The 15,801-nt window shown below is 33.4% G+C and overlaps 1 protein-coding gene across 1 annotated transcript; it reads right to left on the reverse strand.

Moving 5' to 3' along the window:
- Positions 1-8,337: 8,337 nt before the first annotated feature.
- LOC104597113 (uncharacterized) lies at positions 8,338-8,910 on the reverse strand. Its single transcript, XM_010258521.2, has one exon. It carries the CDS (start codon positions 8,908-8,910, stop codon positions 8,338-8,340), a length of 573 nt encoding a protein of 190 aa, XP_010256823.1.
- Between the last annotated feature and the right edge of the window lie 6,891 nt (positions 8,911-15,801).

Here is a 15,801-nt window from a genome sequence, read left to right on the forward strand (position 1 = left end):
CCTGCAACCCTTTTTGGTAATGGGCTATATACTAGGGTGAAGCCTATCCCCATACCCATCACCTCTCGCCCATCCCGACCTTTATTTATTTATGGGTAAAAGAGTTAAATACCCCATGTTTTCATAAATTAACTTAAACATACCCCAAGTTTTTAAAATAGACTTAAGTATACCTCATAACTATTTTACTCTTCATTTTCTTTCAAAATTTCTAAAAGAAGCAAAGATATTTAACAACTTTAACTTTTCTAACGTTCAATCTGGATGGGGAATATATCGGGCTGCACCTCCTCTCAATTCACTGTTCTCTCACCATTGGGGCAACGCAACATCCTAGTAATCAGTTCGAATCTGTTACTCAACTGACATGACAATTGCACATTGGGAATATCTCCCTTGTCATTATTCATGGGGAGATATTCTTAATACATGGTGGTAGTGCTCTGTGGGTACAACTGGTGGGTAGGAGACCCCAAATCCACCAAAACGCCACTCGTGTTTCCCACCATTGGACAAGAGGCGGTAGAAAGGAATATAGTACATCCGTGCGTTGATTGATTTATATATGAAAGCTATGAAGGAATATAGTAGATCAGATATGCCATGAATATAGTTCAACATGCCACTAATATTTAGAACATCATCCGGCTTATATCTTCCCAGATGGGATATTTAATACTAGCTTGGGAGATCCGATAGAAGAGAGAAGGTCTAATCACTACTAATGTGTTGGAGATTGGACAATATCATATTTCAAACACTCATCATCAAAGGCTACTGTAAGCGATGGCGCTGAAGAAAGCAAATCTGTTCCCAATCAACTTGGCCACCAACGTGATTGAGCATATTAATGTTATCTTATTCTACTGGTACCCCAAATTCATCATTGGATGACCCTGATTGTCTTGCTATCTGCAAACCAAGAGCTCGGAAAACCTCCATTCGATCGGAGTTCGGACGGGCAACTACGAGAAACTCAAAATCCTGCAACACTTAAAAAATAATTATTTTTTGAACTTTGGCCATTCGGAAGAATGAAAGAAAAGTTGTATTTTGCAACTCAAAGTAATGTTAGATTACGAGAAATAGTTGATTAAGGAAAGGTATATCTACATGTATATCAGGTCTTTCAACACACCACATCATCTGAATATTCCGTCTCTTTAACTCTCACACTCTCTTCCTCTGTTGGAATAAGTAGAGGAATGTCGCCACAAGGATCATAATGAAGAGTGAGGGGAAAGTAGGATTTTATTAGTTCGCATGTAACATTTCATTGATGAAGGGTATGTTTAAGTCCACCGGAATCAGCCCATAAGTTATATTTAATTCTTTTAAAAACTTGAGGTATGTTTAGTCAGTTTTTTGAAAACTCAGCGTATGCTCAAGTCTTTTACCCTTTATTTATTTATTCAATCCAACACTCAACAGGGGTATAACCCAACCTTCTTTTTCGGTAATGAAATAGCCCTTACGTGTAGTTACTTAATGGCGAACAAGATTTTGATGGGCTTCGGTTGGTAGGCCCAAGAGATTGCAGCTGTATTTCATAATAGACAAGGCCCACATTAAAAAAGTTGATACAAATGTGTGGAGTTATTTGAAACCCAAACATGCATGCCTCCTTTACGGGTGTCAATTGGATCGGATTTGGTCCAATTTGATTCGGTCTAATATGAGCTCATTTTAGTGCTGGATCTAGGACCTTCGATCAGAGGGGGCATATTTTTGCTTGGCCTCATCTCTTAGGCCATTTAAAACCATGAATGGGAATAATTGTAAAAAAATTAGATTTCTTCATATACATATAAAACATTTTCAAACCTCAGTGGGGGCAATTGCCCACACTATCTTCTATATAGGTCTCCCACTGAGTCCACTACAAATGGACTAGGTCTAATCCAATTTGATGAATACTTTGAATCATTTTGGACCAATCCAATTAAATATCTGGACCATTCAATCTGTTCAAATTGATTTTATTTTAGATTTATTCTAATTCAAACCTGGTCCACTGACACCCATATTCTTCTATCAATAGATCAGAAATTTGTTCAATCTTACCCATTCAAAAATAAATCCATTATAGATGGACCAGGTCCAATCCAATAAATACATTGGACCATTAAGTCTAATCTGATCCAATTCAATATGTCCTATTGTCTCTTCAGTCTGTCTAAATTGATTTTGAATTGAACGAGTCCAACCCAAAACTATTCCATTGACACCCCTACCTCCCTCTACCTCTTAAATCCATTCTGAAGGGGAGCCCAGAGGCTATGTATATGTTTTGCGTGTTAAATGATTTCCTTTTCCTTAGGCTGCATGTGCTTCTTCTCAAAATAAACTATAAATATTATTAGATTCAAATATATTAGTTATTATGCCACTCCTTTTTACAGAGAAAACTTTGTTTTCAACCTGTTCTAATTTGCTTTGATATAAATGGCAAGGAAAATGTTTTCACTGTAAAATGGTATAAACTGTATTCAGATACATGAACCTGACAAAAAGCCTCACCCATTTTTAGGGGTGAGTAAAAGAAATCGAAAAATCGATCGAAACTGAACCAAAAAATCGGTTTAGTTTTGGTTCGGTGTTTTTAAAAGTCCAAAGTATCAGTTCAGTTTCGGTTAACTAATATAAAAAATCAGCAGTTAACCGAACCGACCAGTATACTTATATTTTATATATTTTGTATATATTTATGTATATTATATTATCTTATATATATTTTTTATATATTATAAATTAATAAATATGTATTATATATATTTATAATTTATTATTATATATTTATATATTTTTATAATATATATTATAAAAATAAAAAAACTGAAAAATAGACAAACAAAACCGACGGTTAACCAAACCGGTCAACCGATTAACTGACTGATTTCAATTCGATTTCGATTATCGATTTTCCAAAAACCGATAATATCGGTTTGATCCTAAAAAAGTACCCTACCCCACGGTTCAGTTAATCGAACCGTGAGCACCCCCATTTTATGTTAAAACTTAAGATTCCGCTTTTTGTTTCGTGCGGTAAAAATTTACCAGTTGAGGTACTTGTCCTTTTACATCCGAAACAAATTAAATGGATCCTTATCAAACTATATTGGTGGAGGTCGGAATTTCCCTCCAAGATACAAGACAAATAACTTGAAGGAACGTATTATATATCAATACTGTTTAAAAAGAATATATACAGGAACCAAACTAACAAAAACGAAGAAAATGCAGCTAGCCTGGTATAGAAATTAAAGGATAAAACCAATGAGAAAATATGCAACAGAAAAATGCTTTTTCTTTGCTTTTATTTTCTTATTAGGACCCACTGCATTAAATTAATTATATAAGAAAGATCGTGATGACTGATGAGAGATTTGGAATGGTATGTTTAATGAAATTAACTTTTAGAAGCTTTAGTTGGAAAGCAGTATAATTTTGTTTTCCTTTTGAGGAATTCTTGCACTGCTTGCATGTAAAGAGACAGTTGATTAAGATGGTTAAACTAAAAAGATTAACCTTGAAAGACTAACTGCATTTCTTTATAACCTCTTTCCCTTTCTCCATTCTAGAAAGAAAAGCTCAATTGGACCTTCACCCTTGCAACTTGAATGTATCTAGTCGATCCTTTTGGTCAATTTGGGACTTAGAGAACCATTCTTAGTCTCTAGAATTTATACCTAATCTCCCATTATCTCAAATTTGAAATGGTTGAAAACAAAAAAATATTTATTTGTAATTTATCTCTTTGTAGCACTACTGCTTGTTTTGCTATATTGTTATTACAAGCAAATTAAATATAAGAATATTTAAATCTACAAAAGTTTCTAAATGGTTGAAAATTTTCAAAGTATTTTGATGAGTTGGCTTACAAAGAAAAGCATATAGCAAGGGAAAGTCTACAACAAAGCCTGTGATGATGTCTTTAGAAGTTAGAACTACTACTTCTAGAGGGTGGGCCTTGTCAGAACGGTTGAATTGTTTCATTGCAACCTGGGTGATTAGAGTTCAAATCTTAAAAACAGTCTGTCTATGTATCTCTACTTCTGTAAGACTAAGGTTGCATACATCTATCCCTCCCCAAACCCTAAACTGGCAGAAGCCTCGTGTATTGGGCTGCCCTTTTGAATTAGAACTACTACTATAGGTATCTTATTTATGTTTATTTGGATATTTAATAAGTATAACTGTTAACAATTACAAAGCAATTAAAATTATATATTTCAAAATAAATAATAATGATCATATTAAAAAAAGTTTCACGATACATTTCTAATTTTAGCAACAATTTTAGATTTTCACATGCAATTCAGGCAAGATATTATAATATGTTTCTTCTGAAAAAAAAATGTTAGCTATGAACAGTAAGTAACATAGTAGGGGTATATCCCCCCTCTATATTATTTATTAAGAGATGGTAACACCCTTAGATTCTCCAACTCTCTTATCAGGGTATTTTCATCATAGAATTTCACAGAAAATAAATAATTCAAAAAAAATATAATCATTAGCCCAATACTTGTTAATGTACATTGAAACAAAAATCTGATAAATAAAAAAGAGAATATTTAATACCTTAACATTATAAGTGCTTCAAACATATATTCCTCTAGGACAACAATATAATTTTACTGTAGTATTTTATTAAAAGTTCTATGCAACAAAGAGATTAACAGGTTGGGCCTGGATCAGGTTTTCTTTTAGGTTGGGCTAGGTTATAAATGATCATTTCTAGTTATGAGTGATAGGTGTGCTCATGTTTCAGTTAACCAAATCATAAACACATTTTTAAAACTGAATGGATATCACCGATTTTGCATTTCTTAGAACAAAAACAAGCGGTTAACTAGTTAGTTCATTAACCTCTCTTTGATTTTTATGATGTAATTTTCGTTCAAAAAAATCTTCTTCCAAAAACAAAGAGATTAACAGCGGTGGTGTGGCGGCAACCAAGTGCAAAAACAGAGGAGCCTTCAATTTCAACCTTTAACCAAGTCCAAAAGCAAAAAACAAAGGTAGCGGTTTTAGCGTTCCTTCTTCCTTGTGTGACCAGATGGAAGTAATAGAGAGAGAGAGAGAGTGAGGAATGGAGATTAGAGAGAGTGAGGGACAAAAGAATTTTTGGGTCGCATTCCTTTTCTTATTCAATATTCAGACCTCGAAAAATGATCGCCGAACCAGTGTTCTTGTCTCTTGTGGAGAGTAATGATTCCACCAAGAGGGCTAACGGCAGAAAGCCGGAGACTGGAGGATAGGTTCGGTGCTCGGGGAGTTGGTGTGTTCTTCTCCAGTGTTCAGTATTCCATGAGTGTCTGAGAGAGAGAGGTGAGATTGGGAGCAGTTGAGAACGAGGATGCTGCTATCTTTCAAAAACAAAAGGCAAAGGTGAGCTGTGAATGGGAGGAAGGGAAATAGAAATTTTAAATTATTAATTTGAAATTTTAAAATTACAAAACATTGGTTTGGTTAACAAGAATTTTTTCTAAGTTAACTGAAAATAAAACTGGTCTTTTAATATTTTAAAAATAAACCGACTCATTCAATTAACTGGATTTTTATTTATTTATTTATTTTTTTGGTTTTTGATGAGCACCCGCAATGAGTGGACTCTCCCCTTGCAATTGTTGGCATATTTTAGAGACATTAATTAAGGCCTCGTTTGCTTTTTGTTAAGTTACTTACCTGGGTAAATGCAATTACCTGGGCAAGTTTTTCCTGGGAAACACTTACCCAAATAAGTATATTTACTTATGTTCTTTCATTTCCAAGTAAAAAAGAAAATGACTATTTTAGCCATAAAAGTCCATTATTAAAAGTGGCATTTTTGTTCCATTAAAGTGTTGTAAACTTTCCCCCTTGGTGGGAAAATTATTTACTGGGTAAGAGATACTCAAGAAAATAAACTTTCCCCGATCTCCACATTAATCTGAAAAAAGAACATGGGATTATCCCATTGACCAACTTTCTCCCCTCTCAACAACTCCACGAGGTGAAAATATAACGTAGATATACAAAACATCACTTAAGCTCAATTTGGAAGGAGTATAAATACATACAAATATGTACAGTATAGATATACATAAAATAATACAAACACAAGATTTTGCTCTCTACATATTTGTCTTTTTACTTCTTCTAAATGGATCCTTAGTTGCTTATGTAATTCTAACAGAAACCCTTGTGAAAGGTGTTAAACAACATCAAAGTTAAAATCTATTTCAAATTCAACCAGGAAAAATTTTATGAAAAAATAAGACGAAAAGGAAATACTACCATGACCACTTATTTCTTCTGAAAGACCTGGGAAATTTGTAGGAAGCCTGAGCTAAGATCTAGATTGATTTTAGCAAAATTGGAAATTATCTTATCTAGTTGTCCTACAAACTTGATATTATCAATGGTACTTAGAGTCTAATGTTCCTTTACAAAAGTCAATCTTGTATTTAGGTTTCATCATTATCAACAACATTGAGGTTCAGTAGGAAAAACTGAACTGAAACACTAATTAGGAAATTTGTTTCAGGTGGTATACAATTACTCGTAAGCAAATGGCTGATGGTATGAAGACTGCACATAACAAGGTTTAGTGATCATGTATAATGAAAATACATATTTCCTGTTAATCATTTGATCTTCACTTGAAAGGAAAATTATAACTAACAAAAACTCCCTTGACTTTACTGACAATCTCTAAGTAGGTGTGTGGCATTGGTGTCGGGAACATCGCACCGTTTTTTATAAAAACAGTGCTTATTTTTTTTTTAGAACTGGTGCTGCCACATAGGCATTTTTTAAGAAAATAACACTGGTTTTTATTTGGTACCAGTGCTGGCAGGTGGCAGCAATGTTCTCAACATTGATTTACATTATCTAATGTCCAAGATAATGCCACATCATTGCACTACTGGTAGAAATACACCGTTTTCTTAGAAAATATTGAATTTGGCGTTGCTCCAAACCACACTTTCCTGATTTTCAAGGCATAGTCTAGAGCAATATTTTTTTTCCTAGAAAAATGGTATCAAACAAGAGGGCATTGTTTGAAACACCGCTTTCTCTGATGTGGCACCTACATGGTGCCGTTTTTTCATAAAATGGCATTAATGTCAAACACCTACTAAAACTTCCCATGATTTTCAGATACCTCCAAGGATCCCTTCCATGAGCTTGATGGAATAACAAATGAAAATGCAAAATTACTACTCTACCCATCATCCTTTTTATAATCTTCATGCATATGTATCTAAATATACCCAAAATACCCCTTAATAGTGACCATTTTTTTGATAGGTAAATAAAAATTTATTGAAAAACAGATGGTCCTTATCAATATTTAAATTTATGAAACTGGATAGGCAACCCGCTTCATTGATTACATTTTGGCTTACCAATGCAAATGCAGATCAACGTGTTTCCCTATTATATAAGGCTTATAATATATGAATTTCAATAAAATTAACAAATTAATGTTGCCAGATTCATGACCCTACACATAGAGGGTCTAAGATCCTAGGGGTGTGTGTGCCTGTGTTACCTTTTCTTTTTCTTAGTTGGGGACCGGGGGGGGGGTTAAGGAAGAGGGAGAAAGAGAGGGTATGGGTTTTCTATATTGTGTTAAATTAAATGATTATATTTCCTTTGGTTGCCCAGAAACCTTTGAGAAATGCTACATAAAAAAAAAACAGATTGTAATTAACGTGATAATGGGAAGATGGTAAAGGACCCTTGTTCATGTGTTGTATTAATTACTCATATTTCATGATAAAAAATAATTTAAATGATTATATTTTGTTGAACCTTCTGAACTGCAGACCAGTATTAGTGCACTCTTAAGGGTAATTGTTTCTCACATATTTCTATCTCATTGCTTTTGTAGCATGAAAATGGAAGAGATGAGGAAGCTTCAGGATGGAAAATGCATCACTCTTTAGAAAGGAACATCAGAAAGACGTTGACTTGGGCTGGTGCCTTTTCAGTCTTGGAGAAAGACATGAAACCAGAGTAATTAAAGATCTATACAGTTGATACCATGTGAAACTAAATAATATTTCTGATCAGTTGTTGATTGTAAAAGAAGCTTGGTTAATTTGGACATGGGAAAAGGGTATACAATAATATATTACTGTAGAATCAACTACGGAAATAGACTTCTATTGGTAGTCTTATCATGTTTCTTCGATGGGAAGAAAGCTCGTGACAAGATTGATTAGAAAGAGAATCAGATAAATTGCCTTTCCCTGTGAAACTATATAACAGTTATTATCTTGGAGCAAAGATAATCACATGAAGAAGAAGATGGAGAAGAGCCAAGAGATTTCGAGTTTCAAATTAAAAGAACTCTATGGTACCCGTTGTTGATGTATCTTGAGGCTCAGGCCCCAGCCGAAGTTCCAAGTCTGGCTCCTCTCTTGCCCAATAACCATCTGTTGATTGCATCCTCTCTTCATGCCCATCACTCGATGATTGCCGATGTTCACCGTCTGAAGGAGTCTCTTCAAACAAGGACAGCTGCCGGAGTTCTCCCACATGAGTTTCCTGCTGTCTGGCTGCAGCAACATCTTCTTCTCTGTTAACAATCCATGTCCAATTAAGAGAGCTGCCACTTCTCTCTTCCCTAGACTCCAAAATGGGTGATGAGTCATACCCCGAGGAAAGCTGAGGATGGGAGCTGGGAATTTTCTTGGCGATATCCAAGGTGAGATGGCTTCTGATATTCGATGGTTGTTTGAGCTTTGCCCTATCTCTTCTATGAATATTCATATGGCCCCCTAGTGCCTGTGCATTAGAGAATCCTCGCTTGCAGAAGGTGCATTCGTAGGACCTAGCCGGGCTTGGGCCCTGCTCATCTGAGCTTCCGGCCACCTGGTCTGAAATTTCAGGGCTTGGACGATCAGTTTCCATTTAATTTCAACCAGGCCAGCAACGATTGCAGCATGAAGAAGCAGATGACAGGGGAAAGGAGGCCTGGCTCGGTAGGGATGCCCAACAGGTAGGTGACGATGGGAGGGAGGATCCATGTTTTGTTGAGTATTAATTCTATTTTGGCAATGGCCTATTAGGGTTGATTTCTGGTCTTCCAATGAAATGACATAGTCAGACTACACGTATTACTTACCAGTCCAGATCTCCTGCCCACATAAATTCTGCCACGTCTACCCATATAACATCGCATCCACACAAATAGAACATCTCATCCTCCTATATAGTATCATGTAGGGGGAGATGTTCCTAATTCACGGGGGTAATGTGTTGTGGGTAGACGTGGCTAGAGTTCTTTTGGACAGGAGATCTGGAGTCATTACTACAAGGATTATACAATTAATCTCGAATGACCAAAATACCCTTTAGTCAAAGAATCATTATTTGCCTGATTTTTTTTTTTTTTAATTTGGGTGGTTAAATCTCTCAAGCTAAGGTCTAAGGGATAAAAAACTGATATATAATAAAAGAAAATGTTTATGCAGTTAAAAAATCAAGATGAAATATTAATAACCTGAAAAGATGTTTTTTTCTTTTTTCTGATGAAGGGGGTGTTATCCAACATGAATTGTTGTTTCCTCCACTCTGCTGTTATTTCAAGAAAATTACACACATCCAAGATTTAGATTCTTGTTCAGAAAATGAACCATCTACCCAATAAAAAAGAAAGAAAGAAAGACAATGAACCCAACCACATTTTGACGACAAATTAAAATCATTGTAAGTTCATTAAGTAGTAGAAAAGTAAGCATTAAGGTTCTATGCTCGGTCTTTATGAGACCTCCTCTCTGTATTACCGACCTTTATTAGATGAAGTAGAAAAAGAAAACAAGAACCAACCAACCACAATAAAGATTTTTTTCGCAACATGCCCCCAGGATAATGACCCTACTGCGAAACTCCTCTAACTAAACATTACAAAACTGATTCATAAATTTCTATTAACGTTTTTAATTATTTAACATGCATAAAAATCTCAAATGTTGTCTGATTCTTATATAACTTTAAATCTTTTGTGTTTTTTTTTTTTTTAAATTAAAAATTCAACCAACATCTCAGAACCGAATGTTTAACAACTTCTTAAGATCCAGACGCTAATAGAGGTTGTTTTCTGTAGACTATACATGTAGTTGGATCAATCAGTTCAATGCAACAATAACTTCAAATATTAATATTGTTAAATGCAAAACCGGCGCGTGCAACTCTCTGTGTTCTATTCGTGACCTCATCGCTTTGATCAAGTACGTCAACCATTCGAGCAAACAAAGTCAAGACTAATTAACCCCATTTCATTTGTCGTTTGTCATGCATCAAAATTCATACCACCAGAGAGAAGAGAGATTCATTGGGTTTCAAGGAAATTAAATGAAAATCCCATTGACTGGACAAAACCTAAAATCCTTCCAACTGGTGAATACAGTTGAGTGATTATATATATTTATGAAAAATGGACGGAGATACAGTCTAAGTTCAGATCCATATTCCATCAACTATGTATTTGTTCATTAAACTAAACTGTGTTCTTATTAGTTAGAATAAAATGGAAAGCTTAACCACCCTGTCTTTCCTTATTTTCCGTTGACTTGTTAGTTGTTGCAACGCTTATTAATTCTTCGGTTCAGGTATCCCCATCGAGGTGGCGAGGGTAGGTACGTCAAATTGGATCTAAAATATGAGCTCCGTCACCTTCTGTGCGACGTCATGTAATGTAATATAATGTCGTACGTGTTTGAATCTGTTTGTTTTTATTGATTTTGGCCGTTCGGCTTTGGCCGCTCCCAGCCCTCCATTTCCTTTGCTTTTTTCAGTGATTCAATGCGAGAAGCCACTGTTAAACAAAAGTTGGAGATAAGGTGATTCGAACCAGGTGGGGTCATTGGGTTTTCCACGTGGAAACACCAGATATGAGATGTAATCTGTAACGAGCATATCCGGACTCAAAGCTGAGTATTCCACATTCCACAGTATATTAAACTAGCAGACCCCGTGCCACGGGATGGGGCACTCCTCCCTATCCCGGTGGTGGGGTGGGTTCGAGGCGAGGCACTCATTCCTAATCGGGGATGGATAATTCCAAATTTTCCCCATCCGAGGACCTAAAAATGATAATTTGTGGATATTTTACAAATATGATTATGAGAATTTGAGGGTATTTTATAAATAGAATTTTCAGATGCTAATATTATAAGAATACGAGGAAAACTTATTGATATTTTAAAAATCAATATTAAATCTACTAATATTTTACTAATTTACCATCGGGATTGGAGAATTATAAGCAAACCCTATCCCTTCCTCGTCCTTGATTTGGAGCAAAAATATTTTCCCCGTCCCCACCCTGTCTCTTCCCCATCCCTATTTAAAATTCAAGAAAACTTACTCCGTTCAGGGTGGGGCAGGATAGGGCCCTAGTTTTATAGGGAAAATTTTTGTTGATTTGCAAAAATGTATAGTAAATTAGTTATTTATATAGCAATAAATTAATGTGAATTAATGCAGATTATTTATTTTTAAGCCTAAATCATTTACTATTAATCAATGTGATGTAATTATAGTAAATTAATGTAATTATGGTAAATTACATTAATTTTAATTAAAAGTAAATCATTTACTATAATGGGTTGTTATCTAAATAAATTTCAACCAGGTGGTTTAGACATAGATTTAATAATTTTACTTAATTATTTCATAATTATTTATTAAAATAATAATAATGGGTTGTTATCTAAATAAATATGAAACAATTTTTGATAGATTAATTTCCTAATTTATTTTTCCTAAAATTTTAATAATTATTTAGTCGAATAATAATAATGAACTATTATTTAAATAGTTTTGGAGATTTTTTTGTAGATTAACTTTTGATTTTTTTTAATTATTATTTATTTAATTTATTAGTTAAATAGTTTTCCTAAATTATTTGATAACTGTTAACTATAATTGTTGATTTTATAGAAATTAGTAAATTACACCAATTAGTAATATCTTATTATGAATAAATAATTGTTATAAAAATTTAATGAAAATTTATTAAATTACAATGATTAATGTAAATTATGTTAAACATTAAAATTTTGAACGTTTATTAATTAACCAAATCTTAGTTTTCACTAATGGTTAGTCAGTTTTGAGTGACCAACTCCTTAAGCCAACCAAATCAGTTTGGCCAACCAATGAATTAATCTCTAACCTGAAGTGAATTGCCTAGTGAATACTCCTAATTTTAGTTAAATTAATAGTTTAATCTCTAACAAATATCAATAGTTTCATTTCCAATAATTATTGAAAATTTATAGTGAAAATACACAATTGCTGAAAAATATATTTATAACGAAAATATAATAAATAACTAATAAAAAGCTTTAATACCTCTAAGTTAATTAATATACTTCCACTATTTCAATAATATTTATGTTTTCATGTATTTATATTTTATATTCTTAATAAACATTTAGTCATGTTAAATATTTTGTTATTTAAATATTTAAATAATACGTAAAATATTTAAAAATTTTCATTATTTGAGTTTTATTTATTTTAATGTTGTTACGTAATATTAAATCTAATAATATGAATATTATTAAATCTAATAAAATTAATTTTTGTGTTTTGAATAAAAATTTTAAAAGTTAGTGTTTAATTTCGTTATAATATTTAAATAATTGTGAAAATTTTTAATTGACACTTTCTTTAGATAAATATGGATAAAAAGTGGGAGAGAGGATAAATAGGAATTAGAGATAGTTTAGGAGAGTATCTTTTTTCTAATTTAGAGATAATTTAATAGATACATAGGAGTTAGAGATAATTTAGGAGATAAATAGGAATTGGAGACAGTTTAGGAGAAAGTAAGGGAAAATGTTGCCAGTTGGCCAAACATTAGAAAAGTAAATCCCTCATTCTTAATGGTTGTTAGAAATAATTAAGCCTACCTTATTTTTTTATTTGTTTAATATATAATTATATAAAATTAAAAAAATAAAAAAAGGAAATTAAAGAGGGTTTAATGAAAGGAGAGGCATGATGAGTGAACTGTCTTGTTACATATATATATATATAGATATTGCTTTCATTTCTTCCTTCCCATTAATATTATATCATAAAGGAAAGGAAAAGGAGAAGAAAATAGAGAAGCATGACCGTCCGATTAGAAGATTACGTGGGCTAACATCTGAATGTGTTTGGCATTAATTATAATTAGCAGTGAGTGGTAATGCGTTTCGTGGAAGACATGGCGTCTGATGACGTACGATCTTAGCGACAAGACAATGTTGTTGTTATTGAATATCGATGAGGTGACGCTTTAATTTGATAATCAGATGGATTCCAATTCCATGATGCGCTACTATGGCTTAATTTCTTGCCGAGAAGAAGAAGATGAATAAAAAAAGACCAGACACGTGTAGATTAACGAAAGTCTAATACCCACCCAATTTTGTAATGTGATCTAATCACAGTCAGATCGTGAATCAGACAACAACACAGTAACGTAATCAAGGAAAGCGATAATGGTTTTAAGTATTAATTCTCTTCTGAGTCCAAAACTCTGAATTGAAATAGTCTTCCGTCCTTCTTTTATTTCCTGAAATATAATTGAAATTCCATTTTGCTAAACCATTGTCGCCTTTGACTGTTGCTTTCAGTTTCAGCATCATGATCTATCACTGTAAGAAATATATATGCATCCCTGTCTAATTAGAAGGAACACCAACTCTTTAAAACTATTCCACGAATCAGAATAAGTAGGGCGATATATACATCACCTGTTTATCAAGTCATCTGATCGATTAATACCCATCCCCTCTTCAGACTTCAGTAGACCTTGGTAAAGAGGAACAAATCATCATCATTTGTCTTCTTCTATTATTCCTCTCTATTGCCTATACTTGTTGGTAGAATATATATATATATATAGTTTGCTCTGCTGGATTAATACTTCTGACCTCGCCCAAATTTAGTATCAGCTGATGTTCATGAATAACAAACACTTTAGGCATCATATCTGGATATACATGATGATGATGATGATTGATAATAGGAGAATTGGTATTTCAGGCATATGTCACTCGAGAACTTTTTCTTTTTATTTTTGGCCTCATGGATGGACGAAATTGAAGTTAATTCAGACCACTCACCAAATGAGGACCCTTTGGAGTTTGAATTATATTGGTCAAGCAACCGCTTCCTCATCTCCCACACCATCTGTATACCCACCATTCAGATTGATGAACTAATAATATGATTGTTAAAAGTGTGAAATTTAAATAACAAAACAAACCACTGAAACGATTTTTAATATATGGTAGGTAAATAAGTCAGTGTTCGTTACTAAATCAGCTTAGAATGATTAATTCCATTCATTTTGGTCTCTTCTGTCTCAAGAATAGGTGGTCTTGATTAGGGTAGACTTTGGAGCTTTTTGTGGGGCTGGTTGGTGTTATTTTGTTGCTTGGATCGAGTTTTTTTGCAGATTGTATAGTTTCTTTTGTTTGGGGGTTGGCCTTTGTTTTTTGCTTTTTTTTTTTTTTGTGTGTGTGCGCGCTTCTCCCTTTTGGCTAGTGAAGTTTGTGAGGCCGAAAATTGCCCCATAAGCAGATTGGGTGAAGCAATATAAGCTAGTGAAGCTGTAAGTTGTTATCATAATCTCCATTTTCTTTTATTAATAATCAATTTATAATTGTCTAAATATGTTCCTACTACTATATATATAAAAGGAACCACTTTGTTACTTTCCCTCTGCTATACTCGTCAGATTGATCTTTCAGGCTTCAGTCAATTTTTACTCTCCAAATCTTCTTTAACTTAATCGGATAAATGTTTCTGTCCAACCACCAAGAAGTTGTTAGTCATTTTTTAATTACCTTCATTTTCTTTAACCTAATTGGATAACTGCTACAATTTGACCGACCAACCACAATTCACAAACAAGCAGCAGCAGGTGTTCCACCCCTCCTGGTATCTTAAGAAAACCTACCTAATCGGTGAGGCCTACATGTTTGCCATCTTTCTTAATTAATCACTCTTAATTTTATATGTTTAAAACTAAACAAAATAAGTTTAATTTCATAATTTTAGAAGAAGATAACCCTAAGGCCTTGTACCTTAAAATTTTTAAATTAAATCTTTTCTGGGTAACATTTACTTATTAGAGTAAATGTTTACTGAGCAACACTTAGATAAGTTCACTTATTCATGTTCTTTTGATTCCCACAAAAATAATGTAATGAGTTTTTTTACTTATAAAAAGATAATGTTAAAAAGGATAAATTTGTCACATCATGTTTTATAATTTTTTTACTCAAGGTGAAAAAGTTACTTATCCACCTAGGTGAATAAATTTTACCAATGTAAATAAAACTCCTTTTATCATGGGACCCAATGCTTAATGCAAAAAGAACACCATAAAATTAGATAATGAGAAAAAGATATCCATTTACCAACTTCCCCCCTCTTATTTACCGATAAACAAACAGGGCCAAGTAACAAAAACATATACTCACACCCCTCTCTTTTCCCAAATTTGTTCTCGAATCCCAATTACATGCACCTGGCACCATTTAGTGAAATACTTTCAGCAAAGTAATATTTTTAATATAGCACTCAAGATTTCATTACATGAACCCCGAAAGGTAAGCATAAAAATGGCTTGTCTCAATCCTACTTAATAGAAACATATCCATGGAAACATAGGGAAATGAAGGAAAATGAAGCTGGTTTGAGGAATCCCTGGTTTATAGTTTATGACGGGGATCAATCAATGACATCAGGGTGGTTTTAGTTGCTTATGGGTGAGACATAATCCATCAGATATGA

The sequence above is a fragment of the Nelumbo nucifera genome, chromosome 2 (assembly GCF_055504915.1).
Source record: "Nelumbo nucifera cultivar China Antique chromosome 2, China Antique-T2T, whole genome shotgun sequence".
Lineage (NCBI taxonomy): Eukaryota > Viridiplantae > Streptophyta > Magnoliopsida > Proteales > Nelumbonaceae > Nelumbo > Nelumbo nucifera.

Coding starts and splice junctions, on each gene's coding strand:
- LOC104597113 (XM_010258521.2), bottom strand. CDS start 8,910: ATGGAAACTGATCGTCCAAGCCCTGAAATTTCAGACCAGGTGGCCGGA.